Raw genomic sequence first — 24,096 nt, forward strand, 5'->3', positions numbered from 1 at the left:
TTATAAAGAGACTGGATGTCTAACATAATAGCAAGAACAGTACTTCCTGCTTTGCAGCTCTCTTGGTTTCCACTGATTGGTTACCAGGCAGAGACTTGAGGGGGGCACATGGGTCATAACTGTTTGCTTTTGAATCTGAGCTGAATGCTAAGGATCAATTGCAAACTCACTAAACAGTTAAGTCCCATGTGCCCCCCTTTAAGTCGCTGACTCACTCAGAGTTAGAAAAGCAGGAAGTTGGATTCTGTGACATATAGTCACTCCAGCCTTCATAGATTAAAATTCTGGCTACAAACTATATTAGAAACTTTTTGCACAGCCTATCTATTTACCCAGTTTTTATTTTTACACTGAACTGTTCCTTTAAAGCATTCTGTGACCAAACCCTCAAAATCACACTGTATCCAATATCTCTAGTGTGTACACAGCCTATGATTAATGTGCTTATTTCCATTCATGAGTTGGAACTGCGTTAGCTGCAGCAGGAGGCGCACAGAGTAGCAAGCCTGTGGTGCAAGTGCTGTGTAAAGGAAGAAATAAGGTGTGCACTTGCACACACCCCCTCCCATATAGGGAGGGTTCACATATTTATAAATGAGTAAAACAATACAGAAACAATAAAATCTGAGGGCTCTAAATAAATAATCTAAATAATAAATAATACAATACGGATGAGCAGTTGGCTAACAAATGTACAATAGTTTTTGGCAACTGATACTCCAATTTAAGAAAATTGTGTAAGCGCACATTTATGGGAAGTGTTTTCTTGTATTTTTGTGGGTGGGGATTGTTAAATGTATCTTGAATGTCGTTATTGATCATTCTTGGTCATTCTTAGTGTCTGATTTCTGTAATTTTTAGGTTGCCCATCTGTATTTCAATAAAGCCAACCCAAGTAGGGGAATTAAACTTTAACCTGATCTGTGACATTCATACAAAAACAAAACCACTTTGCCTGAATGTAAAGGCGGAAGGACACACCACAGATGTATGTGTTCAGTGTCAAGACAACACGGGTGCACTAACCACTCTGGCTTCTCAGGAAACCAATGAAATTGACTTTGGACAGGTACGATTCATAAAGTGTAGTGATTTTGTGTCTTGTACTTTTTCTTAGTGCCATCTCTCAGGATCAACACTAAACCTCCCATAGCCATAATTCATTAATTGGGTATACGAAACAGTGGATTGATTATGTGTAGCTATACATGTTAATTACATGTGTGACGTACATACTAGTATGTTTAAAGGGTTGCATATTTTGCTGTCTTTTAGATACTTTGGATGAATTTAATGGCCTGGGATTTAGTAGACAGGGTGTGGTTACCTGGGAAATTCAGGGATGGGTTAGGGGCATGGCATCAATACTTGGCAAGGCCTGATTTTGTTTATAGTTTTGATTTTAATATACAAGAACAAACATATATCAGTAAGGGAAAGTAAAGAAGAAGGCAAATAATAAGGGTGGAGGGCTTCTATTAGAAAAAGGTTATATAAAACGTAGTTCCCAGTTAGTGTGTGTGTGTGTGTGTGTATATATATATATATATATTACTTGCAGGCAATATCCTGTTTGTTAGTGGATTTTTGCCAGATAGTCCATGAGTCCCAGCTTTTATTAAATTTAGTAGAGCATCCTCTGCATTGGTAGGTTAGCTTAAACATGGGTTAGACTTAGTTGACCAGCTGCTAGAAGTAAAAGTACTAAATGCACCAAAAGCTGTTGTTCTTTTGGATAAGTGCAATATAGAGGGTGAAAGCAATATAGGTAATCTTGTACTTAGTAATTTTTCCTTGTAGTGCATAATAGAATGTTTGTATTTGGACAGTCACTTTGGAGTAGCATGCTACATCAGGCATTTTAAAGTACTGGTACATTTCAAGGATTCTCACATGACCAATGCACATGACCAATGCGCATGCACAAGAAAGAAAGAAGAAGCAAGTTGGAGGTTGGAGTCATAGATATTCTTAAAACTGAGGATGAGTGACGTACACAGTAGTTTTATCTTATATATGCAATCTTGTTAAAAGTCAAGGGGGGCATTAACCAGAGGTTAATCCAATAAGATGGGCTTAAACCAAAACAAGTCAGACAACCATTGGCTAAATCAATAAAATATTTCTTCACCTTTTATACAGCATCATACCTACTGTCCCATAACCAGCTTCCAGTTATGCAAAAATATTTTGTATTACAAATGGCCTTTATCTGTCCTTCTATTGTTCCCTCTCTTATGTCTCTTGGTGTATTTGTGGTAGGTGGATGTTCATGACAGCGCTTCTCTTCAGTTTAATATTATGAACAATGGACGGTTTCCATTCAGTTTTTCATGTGCACTGTCCACTAATGAGAGTGTAAAGGACTGTATAACCATCCATCCAGACAATGGCTATGTGGGACCTGGGCAGGTTGCACACTGCTCACTTGTCTTTCATCCCACCAAGAAATGTACACTGAAGGACATACAGCTGATTATAAAGGTCTGTTATAATTCATCTTTTTTGTATGTTTAAACACACTTTTTATAAGGTAATTAAACACAGTTGAGTCAAAACATTGTTGTAGGATCCTAGAATCATCTGTGAATGAGTGGTACATCAAACATACTGCATTGTACACTTACTAAACAAGCAAGCAAATTCATTATATAGGTAGATTTGAAGTTAACAAACTGAATGTATCAATACTACCTGAACTACCAAAACTTTAATTTACTGTGCAAATAACAACTTTTTATTTTTTTTGTTATGAGGGAAGGATAGATGAGTAAGTAGGAGAAGAGTCATAGAAGAGAGGGGGAGAGGGGGGCTAATGTTCCTTAATTATTCTCAGTTTTGGAGTTCTTTACTTTATATCCGTTGTACTTGATCCTTGCTGTTGTGTTAATGGTTATTGTAGTATGCGGTTTTCCACTTTTGCCGTTTTTGGTGGGTGGTAGTTTCCTTTGCTAGCTGTTTAGCGTTTATTGCTGTGACTCTTTAATAGGTAAGGTTAGAGTCTATGAGGTTAATTCAATTTTCCCTGCTAGGTATTTCAGTCTTTTTCCACAATCAAGGGAAATAACAACATTTTAAAGCTCTGTATTAGCACATATTAAACTGGTCAGTTACTCTGCACTTAGTTCCTCGATAATTTACTTAAGACTATATTCAGTCCCTTAGCATATATATTTCAACTACGATTTGCACATGTTGGCAGATCTGGCCATCTCATCTCTTGCCAGATCCTAAACAATAAGGCCAGTGTGTGGCATTGACTTGCAGTAATCAAACAACCTGTTTATTGGGTTAGTGAGGGACAAATCCAACATTCTGTTCAGGCTGTGATTGCATAGCTCCGGCTGGGGATTGTGCTGAACTTTCAGATAAATTACATATGTGGTAGAGCTGCCCTATTATTAAAACGCTTTGGGAGGATTTTTTTTAAATAACCAATGAAACCCTGGCACTAACAGAGCTGGCACTTCAGTTGGGGGAAACAAAAGTATTTATCAAGAAAACACACCTTGCAAGCTCTATACTGCCTGCAACCAGAAGGTCAATTATGAAAGCAACTTGAAACTGCCTATACCTTAGAAGAGAATCTAGTCATTGTATTAGTGCATAACTTATCTAACATAGAAATATAGAAGTTCACAATTTCATTAAATAGCATTGCTTAATCTTGACAAGTGATGTTAAAGGGGAAGTTTGCCATAAATATAATCTTAGCACACTGTAGATCAGTGTTTCTTTTTTGCCTGGGGATCCAAATTAAGTTGTGAATCATCTCTGTCAGCCAAAAACTGGTTTGGGACTGATTATTTTTATTTTCTATGGTCAGAAGACATTTAACAATTATAAGAGGATTATTGAGCCCTCCTAAACAGTATGGTGGCCCTGTTATAGACAGACCTATTTAAAGCAAGTTTTCTGTTTGTTGTTTTCATGTTCTGCCTCATTCCGTCCTGGTTGCTCCAGTAAATATGCCTGAATAACCAGACTGCAACATAAAAGTGTAAATACATTTTATAACATAGTAATAAAATAGTAAAAAAATAAATAAAAATTAGAAATGAAGAACATTTTGTCTAAGAAGGTGACTGGAAATTCTAAAATGAGCACGCACTCCTGTGGCACAACCAGTTTGGATAATGGATTATTAGAAATGGTTAAATATTTAATATTTGGATAGAGACGTGGGTTTTTCTTCTTGTTTGTGTAAGAAGGTGACTGTATACATCATACTAAAACATAATTTTACAGCGAACTATTATTATTACATTTTGTTCCATAGCGATGTACATAATGGTACATAATAACTGTCAAGCAAACAAACACAGTAATGAGGGCCCTGCCAGCAAGGGTTTGCAATTTACAGGCCTCCCCCTTATGAGAAATTAGAATTGCACATGCAGAATGTCTAGAGAGTAAGGATGCACTGAATCCAGGATTCAGTTAGTAATTCTGACTTTTTCAGCAGGATTCAGATTTGGTTGAATCCAAGTGCCTGGACCAACCAAATCCTTAAATTCATGTGACTTTTCGTCACATAAACAAGGAAGTTAAAATTTTTAAACTGGTTCTCTTTAACCCTTGCTACCACTAATTTGCATAAGCAAATTAGGTTTTGGATTTGATTCTGGATTTGACTGATTGATCTTTCATGAAGGATTCACGCCGAATCCCAAAATAGTTGATTTGGTGCATGCCTACAAGATAGCAATGCCTGGGAGAGACTGTGAATATGGTCACTTTGCTCTCCTTTAGAGAGTATGCCAGACCAGTGCTTTCTTTTTGAAGAGCACCAAGAGCAGTATTGAAAATAAATCATCCAAAAGTGTGTATAGATTTCATTTGTGTAGATTCAGAAGGATTCAAGTGACCTGTATTCAGTTTTGTGATTTAGAGCTGATCATATAAAGTGACAGTATGCTTTGATTGTGCAGATCGAAAATGGACCAGAATTAAGATGTTTTCTTAATGGCAAAGCTGTCAGGCCCGGAATCCATTTCTCTTTTACACAGTATAACTTTGGGAATTGCTTTATTTACCATGCTGGGATGCAGCCTATTCGGAAGACTCTAATCATCACCAACAAAGATGAGAGGGAGGTTAGGTAAGTGTGTAAGGGATTTTGTTTTATGCATTTTAGGGGCTGCCAGGAAGCAGTAAGAATGGTATTCTAATAATTTGTGGCTAAATTTCTGAAAGGCAGATACAAATGATTAAAGAACAAATAACTGTAAAGCATCTCTGTAAAAATATTGTGTTCGTTGATGTTGTGGACTTAACTTAAAGGAAAACTATACCCCCAAAATGAATACTTAAGCAACAGATAGTTTATATCAAATTGAATGACATATTAGAGAATCTTACCAAACTGGAATATATATAGTGAATAAAGTACCCCCAGTTGTAAAATATAAGGATATTATAAGTTACCGAGGAGTTTCATGGCCATATAAAAACACGAGGCCAAAGGCCGAGTGTTTTTATACAGGTCATGGAACTCCGAGGTAACTTATAATATCCTCATATTTTACAACTAGGGGTACTTTATTAATTATAATACACAAATTTTAGTGAGTCATGTGACAGAAATTACATCACTACTCACCGTTTATAACTGATGACATCACTACTCACCGTTTATAAGGATATAATTTACAAGATATTCATGGCTTTTGTGTATTATATTTACATAAATATTGCCCTTTTACATCTCTTGCCTTGAACCACCATTTCGTGACTCTATCTGTGCTGTCTCAGAGATCACCTGACCAGAAATACTACAACACTAACTGTAACAGGAAGAAGTGAGGAAGCAAAAGGCAGAACTCTGTCTGTTAATTGGCTCATGTGACCTTACATGTGGTTTGTATGTGTGCACAGTGAATCTTACGATCTCAGGGGGCGGCCCTTATTTTTTAAAATGGCAATTTTCTATTTATGATTACCCAATGGCACATACTACTAAAAAAGTATATTATTATGATAATGGTTCATTTACATGAAGCAGGGTTATACACATGAGCTGTTTTACTCAGTATCTTTTAATAGAGACCTACATTGTTTGGGGGGTATAGTTTTCCTTTAACTGAGATCATAATCCCTATTCAGAAATAGGGGCTGGTCTAAAACTGAACTAAGCTCTCTTAGAACCCGGGGGTGTATGCCATCAGGCCCTGGAGCCTTGTTTACATCAATTTAAGCATAGGGCAGGCAGAATATGGCACACAGGGAGCATAGGGCAAGAAGAGTATGGCACACACAGGCATCATAGGGTAGGCAGAGTATGGTACACATTTAGCAGGGGCAGGCAGAGTTGGCACACACACACAAAGCATAGGGAAGGCAGAGTATTGCACACACATTGAGCATAGGTCAGCCAGAATATGGAACACACAATCAGCTTAGGAAATGCAGAATAGAGCAGGAAACAAGGAAACCTATCAGAACTCTAAGATGGACAGTTCATACTGTGCTACATACAGTGATACAAAGCTGTGACCCTCCAGCAGTTTGTATGACGTGTGAAAGGTGAACAATGTGGGCACTTTCAGTCTGGGTCTAAAGTGTAACAGTACAGGGCTTTAGGGGAGGACAATAGAGGTGTTACAGGTGTAAACAAATGCAGTCTCTACTTTGCTTGACCAAACGTCTGTATTATTTGCAGCATGGATTGTCTGTACAGTAACACGGCCCATATTGAGGTTGACTTCCATGCAGATGTGTTGATTCCAGGAGGACAGATGGAAATCCCTATCACTTTCTACCCACGTGCAGCCATCGCATACCAAGAAACTGTGATCTTTCAGATGAATGGGCATTCCAAGCAGGCAGTCAATCTTCAAGGCCAGGGCATTGAGATGAAGGTAAAGTGTCTACTGCAAAATCCAGAGCTGTGTCATCAAGTAAACATGCCCATATACAGTTGAATACAACACCTTGGCTTGAACTAGCGACCCGAATGATGAACCAAATCAGGCTGAATCAAGCATTCAGTCTCTGGGTCAGATAGTGATGAAAATATCAGAGGCATGGACTGATATTTCAACAGATACCAGTCTGTAAGGTGATTGGGTCCTTATATGGCCATTAAGATGCTGGATGCTGAAATCTACCTGTGTATGTGCACCATTATACAAAGCTCTGTTTTATGTATTTATATGAGTAAGAATACTCCAAGGAAGTCTGAAACTGTATGTATGTACAAATGATATTTAAGGGCTAGAAGCTGTCATTGCTTTTCTTTGCTTAAAATACTGTATGTATTCTTATTATTTTCGCACTTGCAAATACTTATTCTTTATTCTGGCCAGGTTGAAGTTGCTGATCCCAAATATAAGGTGACAAATTGTGGAGCTGTGAGCATTGGACAAGTTGTGAAGAAAAGTATCCCAATTGTAAATAATAGCCTGTGCCCCGTTACTTGCAAAATAATACTAAGTCCAAGTATTCCTGCACTCCAGGATCCAAAGGTAAACCACAACAGTAAAAATAAAGCATTGAGAATTTTTCTGAAAAAAACTCTTAATATGCTCAGTTTAAAGGATTTTCTATACCAAATATACAAATTTAAAAGGGGACCTGTCGCCCAGACATAAAAATCTCGATTATAAAAAGTCCTTTTCAAATTAAACATGAAACCCAAATTCTTTTTTTTTATGGTTTTTATTTTTGCATTTGAAACAAAAAACAAAATAAAATAGGCATTGCTAAGTCCAATTGCACACTAGTTGGTCTCGCAGAACCACAGCTTGTCAAGGCAAAAGCAGCATATATACAGTATATCTATACATATGAAGCAAAACACACGGCAAGACAAACCAGAGTAGTCATTGCTGAAGGAACAGTAACACCAAAAATTTTAAGTGTTTTAAACGAATTAACATATATTGTACCGTTCCCTGCTGTGGTCGAACTGGTGTGTTTGGTTCAGAAACACTACTATAGTTTATATAAACAAGCTGCTGTGTAGCCATGGGGGCAGCCATTCATAGTAGATACCAGATGCACTCTGTAGAATCCTATTGTATTCTATTACAGAGCTTGCCTGTTGTCTGTTAAGTAGCCTGTGCCATTTATCCTTTTCCAGCTTAAATGGCTGTCCTCATGGCTACACAACAGCCTAATTACATAAACTATAGTAGTCTTTCTAAAGCTTACACATAACTTTTATCATCGCATACCAACAGTACATTGTAATTGAATTACTTTAAACCGCTTTTATTTTTGGTGTTAAGCTCCCCATAGACGCGACGATTCTTTTTGCCGAACGACCGATTTTAGGGAAGTCCGACCAATCCTTTGAAATTATTGTTAGTGGGATTCGTACGATCGTACATCGTAGGATTTTTCGGCCGACATCTGTCAGGAAATTGATCAGCCAGGTCAAAAAATCTTTGTCGGTCCCAGTGCAATCTATCTATGTTTGCAGGGCCAAGCAGGCAGCTCCCCTTTGTTTTCCTGGCAAATTGTTCTTTTTAGTTGATGGTCAATTCGTACGATCGTACGATCGTTCCGAGAAAATCGTGGTCTCTCGATGAGGATCTGATCTTTTAAAAATCTCAACATCTATGGCCAGCTTTAATGTTCCTTTAAATCCATTTATGAATGGTCTGGCAGGACCAAATTCTTTTTTTTTAAAAAAACATCCACACCTGTTATAAAGATATTTAAAAATCTCAGCTGTCAATCATATATTGCCTGGCCCACCTCTATGCCTAACTTTCCATTCCACATTTCCTAGATGCTACTGCACTCCTCTCATTTGCCCTCCCTCTTCATCATTTAATTGTACAGCCTGGACATAGGTATGGGCATCAGGTCCCCTTTTCTGGTACTTAAACAAGATTTAGGGGTGATACAAAGCTTCCCTTAATAACACAAATGGCTGCTGCCTGCTTGTTGTGATTGTGAAGAAACATATATTTAAATAATGCATATAGTGTAAGTAAAGTTTATTTTGCTTAACAAACTCAATAGAAAAAAAATTGGAATTATTTCTTTAAGTGACAGATCCCCTTTAAATGGGACAAGTAGGGACTTCTTTTTACCATCATAGCTTGGGTTCAGGCATGGCATCATGCAGGCAAGGCATCTTAATCTCTCTTGAGAATGCTTTTTCCCCACAATTATTTTATTCTTCAAATAATTTTTTTTCTGCAAACAGGTTTTTTTTAAAAACTTTTTTTTAAAAAAAGCCATGGACAGTGGCGGAAAAAATAATCGATTCAAGAAAATGTGATCAACGTTAAGAACTAAATGGGAGATTTTGTAGGATGGCGTTGGATGAGCATATGCATTATACAAGTCGTTTGTACTTGTGCAGATCAAAATATAACAGGACTGATAGAAAACTCTAATGTTTAATCTACACTGAAGACACACCTTATTAATGATTTAGCCCCTAATTGTTAAGCATTTCATTATACACCACTAAAATAGAAGGAACATGCCTTAAAAAATTTAAATTTCTTAATATTTCAAAAAGGATCCTGAATGTTAATTAATTAGTTATATAAAATATGATGTATCATAACATGCCTCTAAGGATGTCACACATCATGGCATAAGTGTGTAAAGTTAAATTCCCACATTCTGTGCAGTTTTTGTATCACTGTGTGTCTCCCCTGCAGGTCCTCAGTTTGTCACCTAGTTCCGAAATAACAATCCCCCCACGTGGCGGCATCTGTAAATTGGAGTTGCAGTTCAACCCAAAGGAACGTATTGCACAGTTTGCAGAAGAAGTTATGCTCGAGGCTTATGGAGTGACACGATCGCTTCTTGTCCTGCGTGGGTGCAGCCAGGGTCTAGAACTGAGCTTGGATCAGGAATACATCTCATTTGGAGCGGTTGTTATACAGTGCCAGGCTACTAGAAGGATAATCCTCAGCAACACCGGCGAGCTAGGAGCCAGGTAAATTGGTGTAAAAATGTTAACTTGTATTTCCAGTATCAGCTATAGCTTTACACAGATTCTGCAACTATAAATTAAGTATCTTCTATAGCTTGCAAATGTTCTGAATGGTCTGATAAGCAGTGAAATACTCATTAGCTAGTTTTTTTTTTCATACAATCCAGTATCATGTGTTTTGGGCACTGAAATTATATTCTTTCCACATGTGAATTTGTAATTCTCTCTTTTCAACACTTTTCTGTTCTGACAGGTTTAAGTGGGACAGTGAGAAGTTTCAGCCAGACTTTTCCATATCACCAGCCTTCGGTTATATAACTGCTGGCACTGATGTCACGTTTGAAATAGTCTTTCACCCTCGTGAGATTGCTGCTGATATTCACTATGAAAATCTTTCTTGCTTCATTGAAGGGAGCAAAGCCTTAAAGTTGACCCTCTCTGGATCCTGTGTAGGGCTTCCCTCTACCAAAGAGGTAATTGTAAGCTGAAATTGTGCTTGCTGTATTCCATGTATCTTTGCTAAAAACACCAAAACACATTAGATAAACTGAAATAAAATATACCCTAGCACATCATAGGACTTTTTAAATTTTTTCCATCTTCCATTTTGCCCCCTTATGTTAATAAGCCCTCATATTATTATTAGGAGATGGAAAACTGCTTTAAAAACAAGCAAAAGCTACTAAATAACTATTGATTGTGAGATTTCAGCACAATAGCAATTAACAGATCAATTATTTTAATCCTAATTATTATTTTCACTGCCCAACATAGGTTCTGCTTTACAAGTTCCTGGGTGTGATGCCTGTATTGATTTTCTTTATTGGCTAACTAAGATGATCACAGCAAGCTTTCAGAACATTTCAGTTCCTTCTTCCAATTGATTGGTAATCAGCCTTGAAGAAGGAACTGAAATGTTCTGAAAGCTTACTGTGATTATCATCTTAGTTAGCCAATTAAGGCATCACCTTTACACCACTTTAGTTATGCTTCATATCAAAAGTTTTACCTTATAACTTTTTCAACTGGCTAACACAGTACGAAAAACTTTACCTGTAGTGATTCTCTTGTCTGACCTCTGCCTGATCCTGACTTTGATGATTGCTGCCTGTCTTGACCCTGTTGCCTGTTTTTGAATTCTGATTTGGTACCTCATTGCTCTCTTGGTTTTTGACCTTGGCCTGTCCTCTGACTACACACTGCTTCATCCCCTTCATGCTGTTTAGGCTCTGGTTTCTTTGCCTGACCAGAACCTGTGCCCTGGTTCTCTCACATTAAGACCTAGCGGAACCTTGGCCCTTGTTCTGGGTTTTTGGAAACCAAGAGTGACACCATGTACAGGTTTGGGACCTGTTGTCCTGAATGACCAAGACCTTGGGTTTTCTGGATAACAGATCTTTCCATAATTCGGCTCTTCATACCTTATGTCTACTAGAAAAACGTGTAAACATTTAATAAACCCAATAGGTTGTCTTTTTCTTCCAATAAGGATTAATGATATCTTAGTTTGGATCAAGTTTTGTTTTATAATTACAGATAAAAAGGAAATCATTTGTAAAAATGTGGATTATTAGGATAAAATGGAGTCTTTGGTAGATGACATTTCTGGATAATGGGTTTCCATATAACGGATCCAGTACTTGTACAATAATAACCCTATAATTGTACAACCCAAACAGCACTGCTAACTGTGAAGCTGGATGAAAATCCACGTGCCCAACTGAATCTACTTCTGGGGGCGCTTTATCCCTCCCTCCCTCTAACATTCCAATTGGTTCCCACACTTAAACGTTAAAGGTCTCCCACATGCTATCTATGTTTTTCCACAATAATGCTTGGGAAATTGCAAGGCCCAGTTTTTGGCAGCTTCCTATAGTTTTATTTCCTAGTCCTTTCTTGTACTTGTCATTAAGGCTCGTCTAGAAGGAGGAGTGAAAATGATTCTACAATCTCCCCTTCCATATCTTCACTTTAATTTCTATATTACATGCCCCATGAGTGGGCCCATAAAAGTTAGGCTGTTTCTGATGTGGAAGTTGGTTTCCAGTGATATCACATTCCATTTGTATTGCACTGCAGGTTGTAAGCTTCCAGTGCCATGTGAGGAGTAAACAGACTCAAACAATCCTGCTTGTCAATAAAACTAACCAGGCTTGGAATCTGCATCCTATCATTGATGGTGAACAGTGGTCAGGACTGGATTTCATCACTGTGGAAGCTCAGCAGAACAAGCCCTACGAGATCACATATCGACCTATTACCATGACCAGTGAGGGAAAAAAACATCAGGTAACCCAAATGATTTTGAATGTTTTTCAACATAACATGCCTCAGTTCCTGTTAAATAGTATACTATTTCCGAGAAGTGTCATTTGAAATAATTCTAATATGTATTGTCACTAATGAAAGGAATGTAATTCAAGACTAAATTATAGTATAAACAGTGGTTTAACAGTAAGACATACTAAGAGTGCGTGATGGATAAGTTATACTTACTGATCCACTAGTCCTACTTGATCCTTGTTCAGTTGTCTGGACACCCAGAGAGATTGGTTGAGTGCAGATGAGCCTATAAACCTAAATCAATGTGGATCACTTTCCTGTTGTATTAATGTTTATTAGTATTAAATATTATTTGTGTTATTTTTGGTGCTTAGTACTGTTACTTGTCATTTGAGGGCTTTGGTGACTATTAACAAATAGTCAAGAAAGTACAGCCAGAAAAGATGCACTGATTGCAATTTAATTAAAATGCACTCAAATGCATTTATTAGACATGCCCCTGAATATTCAAGGAATCTGATAACCATACTATAGAGCAGTGATCCCCTACCAATTGCTTACTAGCATATTTATTACTAGAATAAATTGGTATTGTATGGCCTTTAAAAAGTTCTACAAAGTCCACTGTATAATATTCAGAGTTCTTATATCTAGTCAGTGGGGTAACTACATGGCTCTGATACTTGACTGAATGTCCTGCTTTATACAATACATTTTTTATTATTTAGCATGTGTGTTTTTGTGGCATTTAGGGGTCAATATTTTTCCCCTTGCCGGATGGAGCGGGGTTATTGTACCTTCTGCATGGCATCGCTGATCCTCCAAAGTCTTCTGGTAATATAATTCGAGAAGTGCCTTGCAAGACACCCTACACTGAACTGCTATCCGTGGCCAATTGGCTAAATAAGACACAAAGGTAAAATGAAAGGATAACTGAGTAATAGGACCAACCAATGGTGCTATCATCCTCCCTGTTTATTGTTTAGCTTATGGTCTGTCTTTGTTTTACTGTTGGAGCGCCCTGAAACTACCTGTTAATATTTGTAATGACCAGGCTAACTTTATTTCTTCTGTTCTATATCTCTCTCTTCAGTGATATCTGTACCTGCATATCTTGTCTGTTTATGTCTGAAAGAGGCTAAATACCCTACCTGATATTTGTTTAATAATGTTAACCTGTCATTTGGCACAGGTGCTTAAGAGGTAAAAAAGATGTTCAAAATCATGCAGATGTAGATTGTGTCCTTGTTTATCAACATACTGTTGAAAAACAACAGAGATTGTTCCAGTGCATGTTGCTTAATGCAGGGAGGGTCTATTGTTGCTTAGCAATGTGTAACCCTGTGTGATTTTCTTCTTCCTCTTCCTGTGCATGTTCTCTATGAAAAGTTCCTGTTGCACACATGTTATGCTGATTTTTATAAAGCAGCCAAGTTACTGTTCACACAGAAGTTGGTGTGTCTGTCCTCACTTACAGAGAAGCTGCACATGCAGTTCAGATCAGCTCTCTGCTAACACATACATTATTCATATCTCATAATAAATATGCTGGAGCTCTCACACCTGAGTAAAACGAGAACCAGCCGTTGCTGGCATTTAGTCCAGACTAAACTATAACCTTATTTATTTGCAGAGCGGGTACTTAAAGGACAATCCTCCAGGCAGACGAACAAAAAGTACAAAAAGCAGTAACAGCCTTGTTCTCACAAAACTTAGTCATAGGCTATGGCTGCCTTGGGTGTGTCTTTGTGACACCCATAGTTACCATGGGTGTGGCTCCTGTGATGAACCTTTTTGAACTATTTAGATTGAAATCTTAAGCACCTTTGTTATTGGCTGTATTGTGTACAAGACTGATTGATGGATAATGGTATAAATACCTTATGAGGAGCATTCACCTGTAGCATATGACTATGTGTTGCGAGAACATGAAACGTGTAAGGCTGTTACTGCTTTTTGTACTTCAACAAACTCCTCCTTTTACAAGTCTGCCGGGATCATTGTCCTTTGAGTGCCTTCTCTACAAACAAATATGGTGATTTCCGCTCCCTCAAGCTGAAGGCTCTGGGCAGAGCACCCGGGCCTCCTCATACAAATGGTGAGTCTCTGGGAAACAAAAATATCTAATTAAAATGTGACCATGGCTGGTTGAGGTTGCTGGTAGCTGTATTTAACCGCATTTTGTGGATCATAGGCTTGACACTCCTACTATCCAAAATACAAGATTTGGATGTGTCTTGTCTTTGATGTTAAGTCACCAATGGTAAGGCAGCACAGATTTGGGGCTTTAGCATTTTAAGGTGCCAAATCTTTCACTGCTTGGTCAGTTAAAAAAACATCTTAAGTATCTCCTGTACTGTCAGGTTTTACAAAATGACAATTTCTTACCTCCCCTGTCATGTTTTGCCTCAGGTTTCATGCAATAGTTGAGGTGGTTAAGCCAGATCGCCTGGACAGCACTACCACTATAAAGGGACTTGAATATATTGAAGTTCCTGCAGCTTCAAAGAGGGACTACAAACTTTCATTTCATTCTTACAAAGAGGGCACTTTCTCCATAAAGGTGAGGGGATATTGGACCAGTGACACTGCTTTTGGTTTTATCTGCTAAAGAAGAAAGATAATATGTTGTAACCACCCATCATTACATTACCAGCTGTATTGCTTTCATTAGACAAATTTAAAGAATGCCAGGGATTTGAAGTTTTGCTAAGCTTCAGCAAGCTCCAGTGTCATGCCTTATTTAAGTCTTTAATATGACTACATTATGTTAAAGTAGAAGAAAGGCTAAAATTAAGTAAGTTTTATCAGAAAGGTCTATATAAATACACGAGTAAACCCTCAAAGTAATGTTTCTCTGAGTCCTCTGAAACACTGTATTTCTTTCCTTCTATTGTGTACACATGGGCTTCTGTATCAGACTTCCTGTTTTCAGCATAAACCTCCAGTGCTAGGGCTTGAGCATGCTCAGTTTGCTCACCTTTCCCCCCCTCTCTGCTGTAATCTGAGCACAGAGTTATGAGTGAGACTCGGGTTTTTTTATTACAGGTTGAATTCTCCTTTAAGATTGAATTACTTATATTTTTCTTTTATTTGATGCAGGTGACGTTCCGTAATGAGGCAACACAGGAATACCTCTTCTACTTTGTTACTTTCAAAGCAACACCTCCAGGCATCATTACCACTATTGAAATGGTGACACCTGTACGGCAAAGCACAGTAGCCACTGTGAAGATGGAGAATCCCCTGTCTGTCCCGGTCACTTTCATGACTGATTGTAAAGTGGCAGAGATTAATTTGCCACCACAACTTACTGTACCTGCACAGTCTGAGGTAACTTGATATGTCACTGAAGCATGCCTTGTGTACAAGCACTGTCTTTAAAACCTGTGCACTTACTGCTCTCTATAACATTCTGCCTAACACACTTAATTACATTTACTAAATATGTAGCATTATCAGTACAGGTATGGGAGATCCATTATTAGGAAATCCATTATCCAGAAAGCTTTGAACTAGGGGAAGGTCATTTCCATTTTATCCAAATAATTATTTTTTTAAAAGGATTTCCTTTTTCTCTGTAATACTAAAACAGTATATTTTACTTCATCCCAAGATATAATTAATCTTTATTGAAAGCAAAACAAGTCTATTAAGTTTATTTAATGTTTAGATTATTTTTTAGTAGGCTTAAGGTATGAAGATCCAAATTAAGGAAAGATCCATTACCTGGAAAACCCTAGGTCCCAGGCATTCTGGATACAGGTCCAATACATATTATGTGACTTCATTAATTTCCATTATTGCTATTGCACAGACACCACAGTATGAGCACTACAAAATTAATAAATTGGGTCACTTTTCAATAGACTAAAATGCAGAAATGTACAATATTATCATGCACTTTATATTTTATATATTTCAGTGCATTATCCTTTTATAGACTGGATATATATTATTGTCAAAACTACAGATTTGTCATGTTTATGTTCATCTTTTCATTCTTACATAGTGCTCCTCTCTTTTTTTTCACTTCTCAAGGGTAGTCTGATGTTTGAGTACCAGCCACTGAAATCTGGGGAGTCAACAGGTCGTTTAACCCTCCAGAGCTCCGACTTGGGTTTATTTCAATATGAGCTCCTTCTAAAAGCCACACCTGCCCTGTCTGAGAAACCCCTTTACTTCCGCACAACCCTTGGCTCTAGCCAGACTCTAAGTGCCAAATTCACCAACTATACCCGCCAGAAGACTGAGTATACCTGTAAGGTAAGAGCTGCTGTTAATGACACATTTTACTACAGGAAAATTGTCCTTAACTTTAATCAGTTTTTTTTTCATCTCTCCCTAGAATTACAGTTGTAAAGTTTAGACTAAATGCAATCATTTATTTTGTCCCATCTTTTGTTTACCAAAAGGAAGGGAAAAAATAATTTGTAAACGGTTTATTAAAGGGGTTGTTCACCTCTTTTTTACTTTTAGTATGATGTAGAGAACTATATTCTGAGGCAATTTGCAATTGGTTTTCATTTTTTATTATTTGTGGTTTTGGAGTTATTTAGCTTTTTTATTCAGCAGCTCTGCAGTTTTAGACACTAGTAACCAGTTTCAGCAATCTGGTTACTAGTGTCTAAATTACCTTAGCAACCATGCATTGATTTGAATAAGAGACTGGAATAGGAATAGGAAAGGCCCTTTTAATAAATCTTGTGTGTGAAAAAGCTTGACCATGGTTATGTAGTTCATCAATCAAATGGTAACTGACATACTTCTGTGATTGCACGTCCTACGGCAGATATATCTCATCTGTATGTTTTTTTTCATTCAGGTTGATAATTCTGATTTCCATGTTGAGAAGTTAGTGACAGCTGCCCCTGGTTCACAAGGCGGATCAGAAGTGAGTGTTGAGGTTACCTATGAACCTGTACAGCTAGGGGAGTCACGTGCTGTTCTGCTCATTTCTTCCCCACTAGGAGGAGAATACACCATTCCACTCTTTGGCTCTTCCTTATCCCCCAAACCTCAGGGACCTATCCAAATCCGCTCTGGCGCCTCCATCACCATCCCATTCAAGAATGTCTTTCAGCAGACTACAGCTTTCACCTTCCAGACAGACCCTCCAGCTTTCACAGTGAAGCCCTGCGAGCCTGTTCGACCTAAAAAGACCCATTATATTTCTGTGTCATATGATGCGGCCCATCCTGGGAGCAAGGTTCCAGTGACTGGAAAACTTGTCATCTCTTGTCCTCGTGCCACTGGCATCGCACAAGGAATTTACTGGGTGTATTACCTAAAGGGTGTCGTATCTGAAAAGTGACTTTGCCCCCACACTATTATTATTTGCACTTTCTGCACAGTTTTCATGTTACCTCCTCAAAAATATTCACTTTACATTTTAATGTTTGCTTTTCTGTAAAGTAAATTACTTCATAGTATATGAATATGTAGAATAATTTGGTGACAATCTCTTGTATATTACAATATGTTGTTCAAAGGCACATTCGTATTTGTCAGATTTTTTTCCACATACATACTAAACTATGCACAATGTTATTAGAGGGATGTCCTCCGGTCTCTGTAAATATTATTAGGCATTAAAGTTCTAATGTGTTATTACAGACAGGGGCCCATTTACTTAGCTCGAGTGAAGGAATAGAATAAAAAAAACTTCGAATTTCGAATGATTTTTTTGGCTACTTCGACCATCGAATTGGCTACTTCGATCTTCGACTACGACTTCGAATCAAACGATTCGAACTAAAAATTTTTCGACTATTCGACCATTCGATAGTCGAAGTACTGTCTCTTTAAAAAAAACTTTGACCCCCTACTTCGCCACCTAAAACCTACCGAAGTGCAATGTTAGCCTATGGGGAAGGTCCCCATAGGCTTTCTAATATTTTTTAGGTCAAAGAAAAATTGTTCGATCGATGGATTAAAATCCTTTGAATCGAACGATTAAAAGGATTTAATCGTTCGATCTAACGATTTTTCGATATTCGAAGTCGAAGGATTTACATTCGGCAGTCCAATATCAAGGGTTAATTAACCCTCGATATTGAACCCTATGTAAATCTGCCCTACAGTTTCGGACTGGCCCACCAGGATACCAGGAAAACTCCCAGTGACCCCTCATGCTGCTAAACATTTGGCCTATTTCATGGCCATTCCCTATTTCTATGAGAACAAAGTGGCTAAATAGATGGAATAATAGATTATAGTATGTAAAGAAAAGAGACTAGGAGAATAGAGGTTGAGTGAGGAGAGGAAGAAAATAGTACTGAGGGTGGGCCCCTGGTCTAAAAACTTTTGTTGGGCCCCTGGTCTGAGGTTTTTAAGTGGGCCCCTGGTGTCCCAGTCCGACCCTGATTACAGAAAAGGTGATTTTCCTTTCCTTGGGCCTTAATGAATTTCTTTACTTTTACTTGAATAATATTAAGTTGCTAACTGGCACAGAGCAAGTAAAACATTGGCACCTGCCCTACCAAATCCTGATCCTAGGTGATAATTTCTTCTAGAACGATACTAAAGAGTTAAAATTGACTTCTCCTTCTCTGAGCCTTATTTCCCCCATGTATTCCTTTCTCATCTGTGTTGTTTTGTTTCCCTAAGAAGGAAGACAGACATTTCTCTTTCAGTTTCATTTATTTTTAACCTTTCTTTTCCAGGTAACAGTTCTTTGTGGAGACACAGGTACTCAGCAGTATGATCTACTGCAATACAGAATACTCTCCCCTCTAGGGAGGGTTGCAATTACTTATACCCTCTCCATGAAAGTTTTCTATTTCTTGTCGCTCTCCAGAGAGCAGCAATTCTTCCACCTTTCCTTGTAGGTTTTGTTTTGTATATTCCGCCCCGATATTCCCTATCTTGTACATTTATGGGGTTATTCACCATCCAAACACTTTTTTCAGTTCAGTTGTTTTCAGATTATTCGCCATAAACAAAGACTTTTTTCAGTTGCTTTCTATCTTTTATTCCTTAACGTTTTCCCAAAATTTAAGTATAAAGTTGAATGTCCCTGTCTCTAGTGTTTCAGTCTGGCAGCTCAGTGATCCAGGAGCATCTGAACTGTTCCAATTTGCTACATACAGAGGCACATTTAAGGTCAAATTTCGGATTCATGTGAGTTTTTAAAAACTCGCCTGAACTCCCATAAATTCTAAATTTATTGATAAAATCACAAAGGCCAGGCTGTAGGGCAGCATTTAGGGGCTGCGTGCTACCTAGTCGCATTCTAAAGAGCAATGGGGAAGCTCAGCTCCTTACCATGCAGCCTAGGGACAACATGAAGGAAATTGGGGCCTGCCATATGAAGTTTGTGTGTAATTACTTGTTTGCTGCCTTGGATCATTCTTGAAATGTAGAATTGCAACAGTACTAAATTTGTACTAGTACAGCTATAGGGTCTATTATCTGGAATGGACCTGGGGGTTTTCAGTTAAGGAACCTTTCTTGGGAGAAGTCCTTTCTGTAATTCAGAGCATTCTGGATAATGGGTTTCCAGATAGGAGATTTCATACCTGTATATCAGTATTTTGATATCACTGTAACCATGTTATCCATAAGGATCTGAAAAATGTTTGACTACAATGATGGCTTGAACTTGCAAAAAGTCAAAAAATGCTGATATAAAATAATCTTATTAATATTATTATTAACATGTATTTTTAGAGCGCTTACATATTGCACAGGGCTGTCAAATATATGTGTTTGTACAAATAACATACAGAATTACATACATAGTGACCAGTAACTAATACAAAAGGTGAAGCGGGTCCTGCCAAAAAGAGCTTACAGTCTAAAATACTGAATGCTGATTTTTTTCCCCCCAAAGACAGAAACAAGAATATTTTCTAATGACTAACTTACCAGAATGTGGACATGAGATGAATGAATAGGGCATGTGCTGAACAGACTTTTTAAATGAAGATATGTTTGTTACACTAAACATGAAAGAAATCCCTTACCAGTACCAGCATTCAGTCTTTCAGTCACAAGAAGAGAAATGATGAAATAATGTGTGTGACACATACAATATAGAAAAGCATAAAACAGCCATCACATGTTACTTTGAGCTTGTTGATGACAAGTGATAGAAGCCTAATGCTTCCCTCTAGTGGTAGTAAAGCAATGCTGCCTAGAATTTTGCAATAACCATATCCATGCAGATATATTATAGAAGTATCCATCCAGACCTGTCAACATCCCCTTGAATGTCCTGGAGTTACCCAGTTTTTTACCCCCGTCAATCTAAAGTTGGCCATAGACATGTAGATTTACCTTCATATCGGACAAACAATTGTTTGGTGCCATCTCCCGACCTGTCACTAACCATTCAGATCAAATAAAGTAGGAAAAAACAGATCAGCCAATGTTCTGCCCCTGAATCGTATGAAAGTTATGTCCGACAAAGCTGGTGTCTCCCACTGATGTCGTCAGATCGACAATACACACAGAGATATTATCGGCAGCCGACAGAAATTTTCTAACCTGTCCGATCAACTGAACGACTGATCACCATCTCACGAAAAATGTCGGGACACTCCACACAGAGATTCGTATGATCAAATCTTTGCGTCTATGGCCAGCTTAAGCAATTCCCCCAATATATTTTCACAATTAGCTGGTAGTTGGAAGTGAGCATTTGCCATATCTCCCAACAAGTTATTACAGTTTTGCTAATGAAGGTGAATTGCCTTTTAAGCTGTGAGTCTAACTTCTCCCAAGGACCTGTTATCTTATATTGTTACAATTACTTATTTGCTTATCTGAAATTGTTACAAAGTATCTTAGTTGCACCTGGTGGCTGTTCTGGGCTCTCTGCCAAAAGCCAATTAAGTTACAAACATTGTTTCTTTTTCTGGCTGTTCAGTGCAGAGAAAAACAGGACTTTTCATGTACAAATGAGGGACTGTGGGTTGAACTGTCAAAAGAGAGAATGTCCCTCTAAAAACGGAACAGTTGGGAGGTATGCCTTTGTTCATCCCCCTGCTGCCTGAAGGCAGATAAGTGGTCAGGAGAAAGAAGTGGACCTTCAAAAAAGGTCCAAAATATATTTTGCCCTCAGTGGGCTTGGTTAAGGGGGAGAAGGGACTGCAAAGAGCCGTTTTTGTACTGTGTAGCACACTTCAACTGATTCTATAAGGATCCCAATGGTCACATATCTCCCCATATATCAGTGAGGTTATTGCACCTCGTCCAAAAAGTGCTAAAGAGTGAAAAAAGGGCAGATTGACTTTATAGGGGTAAAAATATAAATAAATAATTGGCTAAAAATGATGTGTACATCCCCAGCCCATCTGCCAGAATTCCCCAGTGCAGCTTCCTATCAATGAAGCACATTGTCAGCATTCCTTCCCTAAAATCTTGACACCCTACACTCGGCCCTTCATTGACTTCCCACAGATCCAGGCCTGCATGGAGTGTCTGCTGCTGCTGCTAAACTGGTGCTGCTGGGTTATCATGGGTGACAGTGGGGGTCATTTATAAAATCTGCGTCGCATATATGCATTTCCTGAATGCTAAAACATTTCACTGCTGTTGCCGTCTTTCTGGTTTTTGCAAATTTGCATTGAGCATACATTTTCAAAAATGAGATGGGTGTTTGCGTGAGTGCGGCAACTGTGCGAGGTTGTTGTGCGCAGGGCAGCCATCAGGGGGGGACAGGGGGGAGAGTTGTAGGGGGCCCCGAGGGTAAGGGGGGCCCTGCCACACTGCACTTTATTGATTAGCCGGGCCCCCCATCCTTCTGAGTGCTGCTGACTTCAGGAAGGCAGGGCGGGAGCACAAGGGGAGGTATCTTCTGTCCATTACTTTCCCTTATTGGTCACAGAGTTTAAGTCCCGGTTGAGCTGCTCAGGGATTGGATAGTTGAGGTTTGAACTTCTCCTCCAGCTCATCCAATCACCATGCAGCTTTACCAGGACTTGAAATTCTGTGACCAATAAGGGAAGAATATACTGTCACTGGAAGAAGATGCAGCCACCTGTGCTCCCCTCCTCCCTTCTGTAGTTGGCAGCTCACTGACAGCAGGTGGGCCACACTAATGAAGTAAGTGTAACATGGCAGGGCCGCCCTAAAGGTAACCCTTTGTGGTCCCTGTTGTGTGGTGGGGCCCTGGGCACCAACTTTTTTTTAAACTTCTGGGGGGGGCAAGTTTTTTCCATGGACGTTTAAGGGCCACCAATTTTTTTTTTCCCATGTGGTGTCCTATCAACCAATATTTTTTAATGGGAGGCCCTGACCATAAATGTTTTTTTTTAAATGGGGGGGCACTGACCACCAATATTTTTTTATTAACATGTGGGAACCATAACCACCAATGTTTTGTTTTGTTTTTTTAGTGTGTGGTGGGGGTGGACCTGTAGGGTGGGGAGGGCGGACCTGTAGGAGGGGCTTGTCTTGGGCGCAGCCGAGGAAATTTTTTCGTATGGGGCCCTGGTTGGGCGCAAACATAGTATTGACTATAACTTACATTTGCAGTTTGTGAAACTGTTTTGCAAATATTTTCTTTGCCACCGAAGTCATGGCGTAATTCAAACACAGAGTGTGTGCATCAATATCCATAAATTATTGCAATATCTAAAAAATTAAACATTAAATACACCATTCTCAGGGGCGTAACTATAGAGGAAGCAGACCCTGCGGTTGCAGGGGGGCCCAGGAGTGTAGGGGGCCCAGTGAGACCCTAATTAATTAGCAATTTTAATATATCTTGGTAAAATAGGCCAACTTATAAATATTTTGGGGCCCTAAATTGAATTTGCTACTGGGCCCAGTAACAACTAGTTACACCACTGACCATTCTTATCCAGGTTTATTAATATAACCATGTGCAGGCAGGCCTGGATATGTGGAAAGGCCACCTAGGCCCGGGCCTAGGGCGGAAGGTTTTTTGGGGGCGGCATGCTGCCCAACCACACCCACATTTGTTCAAACACACTGGCGATGCGCTGGAGATACAATCATTTTTCATTGCTCCGGTCCAGATGTTGAAAATTTGCCTGAATAAAGGGGAGGGGACAGGGGCGACAAACGGCAGTGAGCCTAGGGGCACCCACTATGTAAATCCAGCCCTGTGTGCAGGGCAAATATATTCACTGTGCAAACCAATCTGCCCTGCGTGAAGTTTATAAATGAGCCCCAAAGAGCTGTAGAACAGCCCCAATAACAATGCTTTATTGTGCCAAGGATTCCCAGGCAAATACATTTTGTAATACATGACTGCCAAGGACTTGCTGTCACTATTTCTCAAATCTCAGATTCATATATATATATATATATATTTATGATTTATATTTATATATTTATGATTAAGCATTGGGAAACAGAGGCAGGACTGTCCTTAGTCATTGGTGGATGGGGAGCTCCAGTTCTTTATGTTCTACCCAGCAGAAAAACAGTGAACTAGGGGCTATGAACTTGATGGCCTATCACGCCAACTTGCAGTGCAGCAGTAAAGAGTGACTGAAGTTTATCAGAGCACAAGTCACATGACCTGAGGGCACCTGGGAAATATGTCTAGCCACATGTCAAATTTCAAAATGAAATATAAAAAAGTCTGTTTGGTCTTGTAAAAATGGATTTCAGTGCAGAATTCTGTTGAAGCAGCACTATTAACTGATGCATTTTTTTTTTTTTAAAACCCTGTTTTCCCGCAACAGTATCCCTTTAAGAGTTCATTGGCCCCCAGCAAGTCCAATAACTGCATAGCTCAGATGTATATGAAAGCAATGTAAGGGGGGTTTAATCTGCTGGGCATCTTTTGTTAATTCAATCATTGTTTTTTTCCCAGGCCTGTACTCCTTTTAGTAAAAAATGCATGAGCCTGGGAAAAGCAGAACTGCAACACCTTTCACATGGTTCCCTTTCATATTTATTTAGATTAAGATTGGGTAATCTCAGATATT

At 38.7% G+C, this 24,096-nt stretch overlaps 1 protein-coding gene across 1 annotated transcript in view; it reads left to right on the forward strand.

Moving 5' to 3' along the window:
• hydin.S (HYDIN, axonemal central pair apparatus protein S homeolog) overlaps positions 1-17,682 on the forward strand; it is a 117,237-nt gene extending 99,555 nt beyond the window's left edge. Inside the window, exons 73-85 of the mRNA XM_018260632.1 lie at positions 862-1,069; positions 2,263-2,484; positions 4,932-5,101; positions 6,662-6,860; positions 7,308-7,466; positions 9,627-9,907; positions 10,158-10,377; positions 11,984-12,193; positions 12,940-13,103; positions 14,600-14,750; positions 15,290-15,520; positions 16,229-16,453; positions 17,013-17,682. Coding sequence (XP_018116121.1) covers positions 862-1,069; positions 2,263-2,484; positions 4,932-5,101; positions 6,662-6,860; positions 7,308-7,466; positions 9,627-9,907; positions 10,158-10,377; positions 11,984-12,193; positions 12,940-13,103; positions 14,600-14,750; positions 15,290-15,520; positions 16,229-16,453; positions 17,013-17,501 — 2,929 coding nt within the window. The 3' untranslated portion in view covers positions 17,502-17,682. The remainder of the gene's footprint in view (positions 1-861; positions 1,070-2,262; positions 2,485-4,931; positions 5,102-6,661; positions 6,861-7,307; positions 7,467-9,626; positions 9,908-10,157; positions 10,378-11,983; positions 12,194-12,939; positions 13,104-14,599; positions 14,751-15,289; positions 15,521-16,228; positions 16,454-17,012) is intronic.
• The last annotated feature ends 6,414 nt before the right edge of the window (positions 17,683-24,096 follow it).

This window comes from Xenopus laevis, chromosome 4S (assembly GCF_017654675.1).
Source record: "Xenopus laevis strain J_2021 chromosome 4S, Xenopus_laevis_v10.1, whole genome shotgun sequence".
Lineage (NCBI taxonomy): Eukaryota > Metazoa > Chordata > Amphibia > Anura > Pipidae > Xenopus > Xenopus laevis.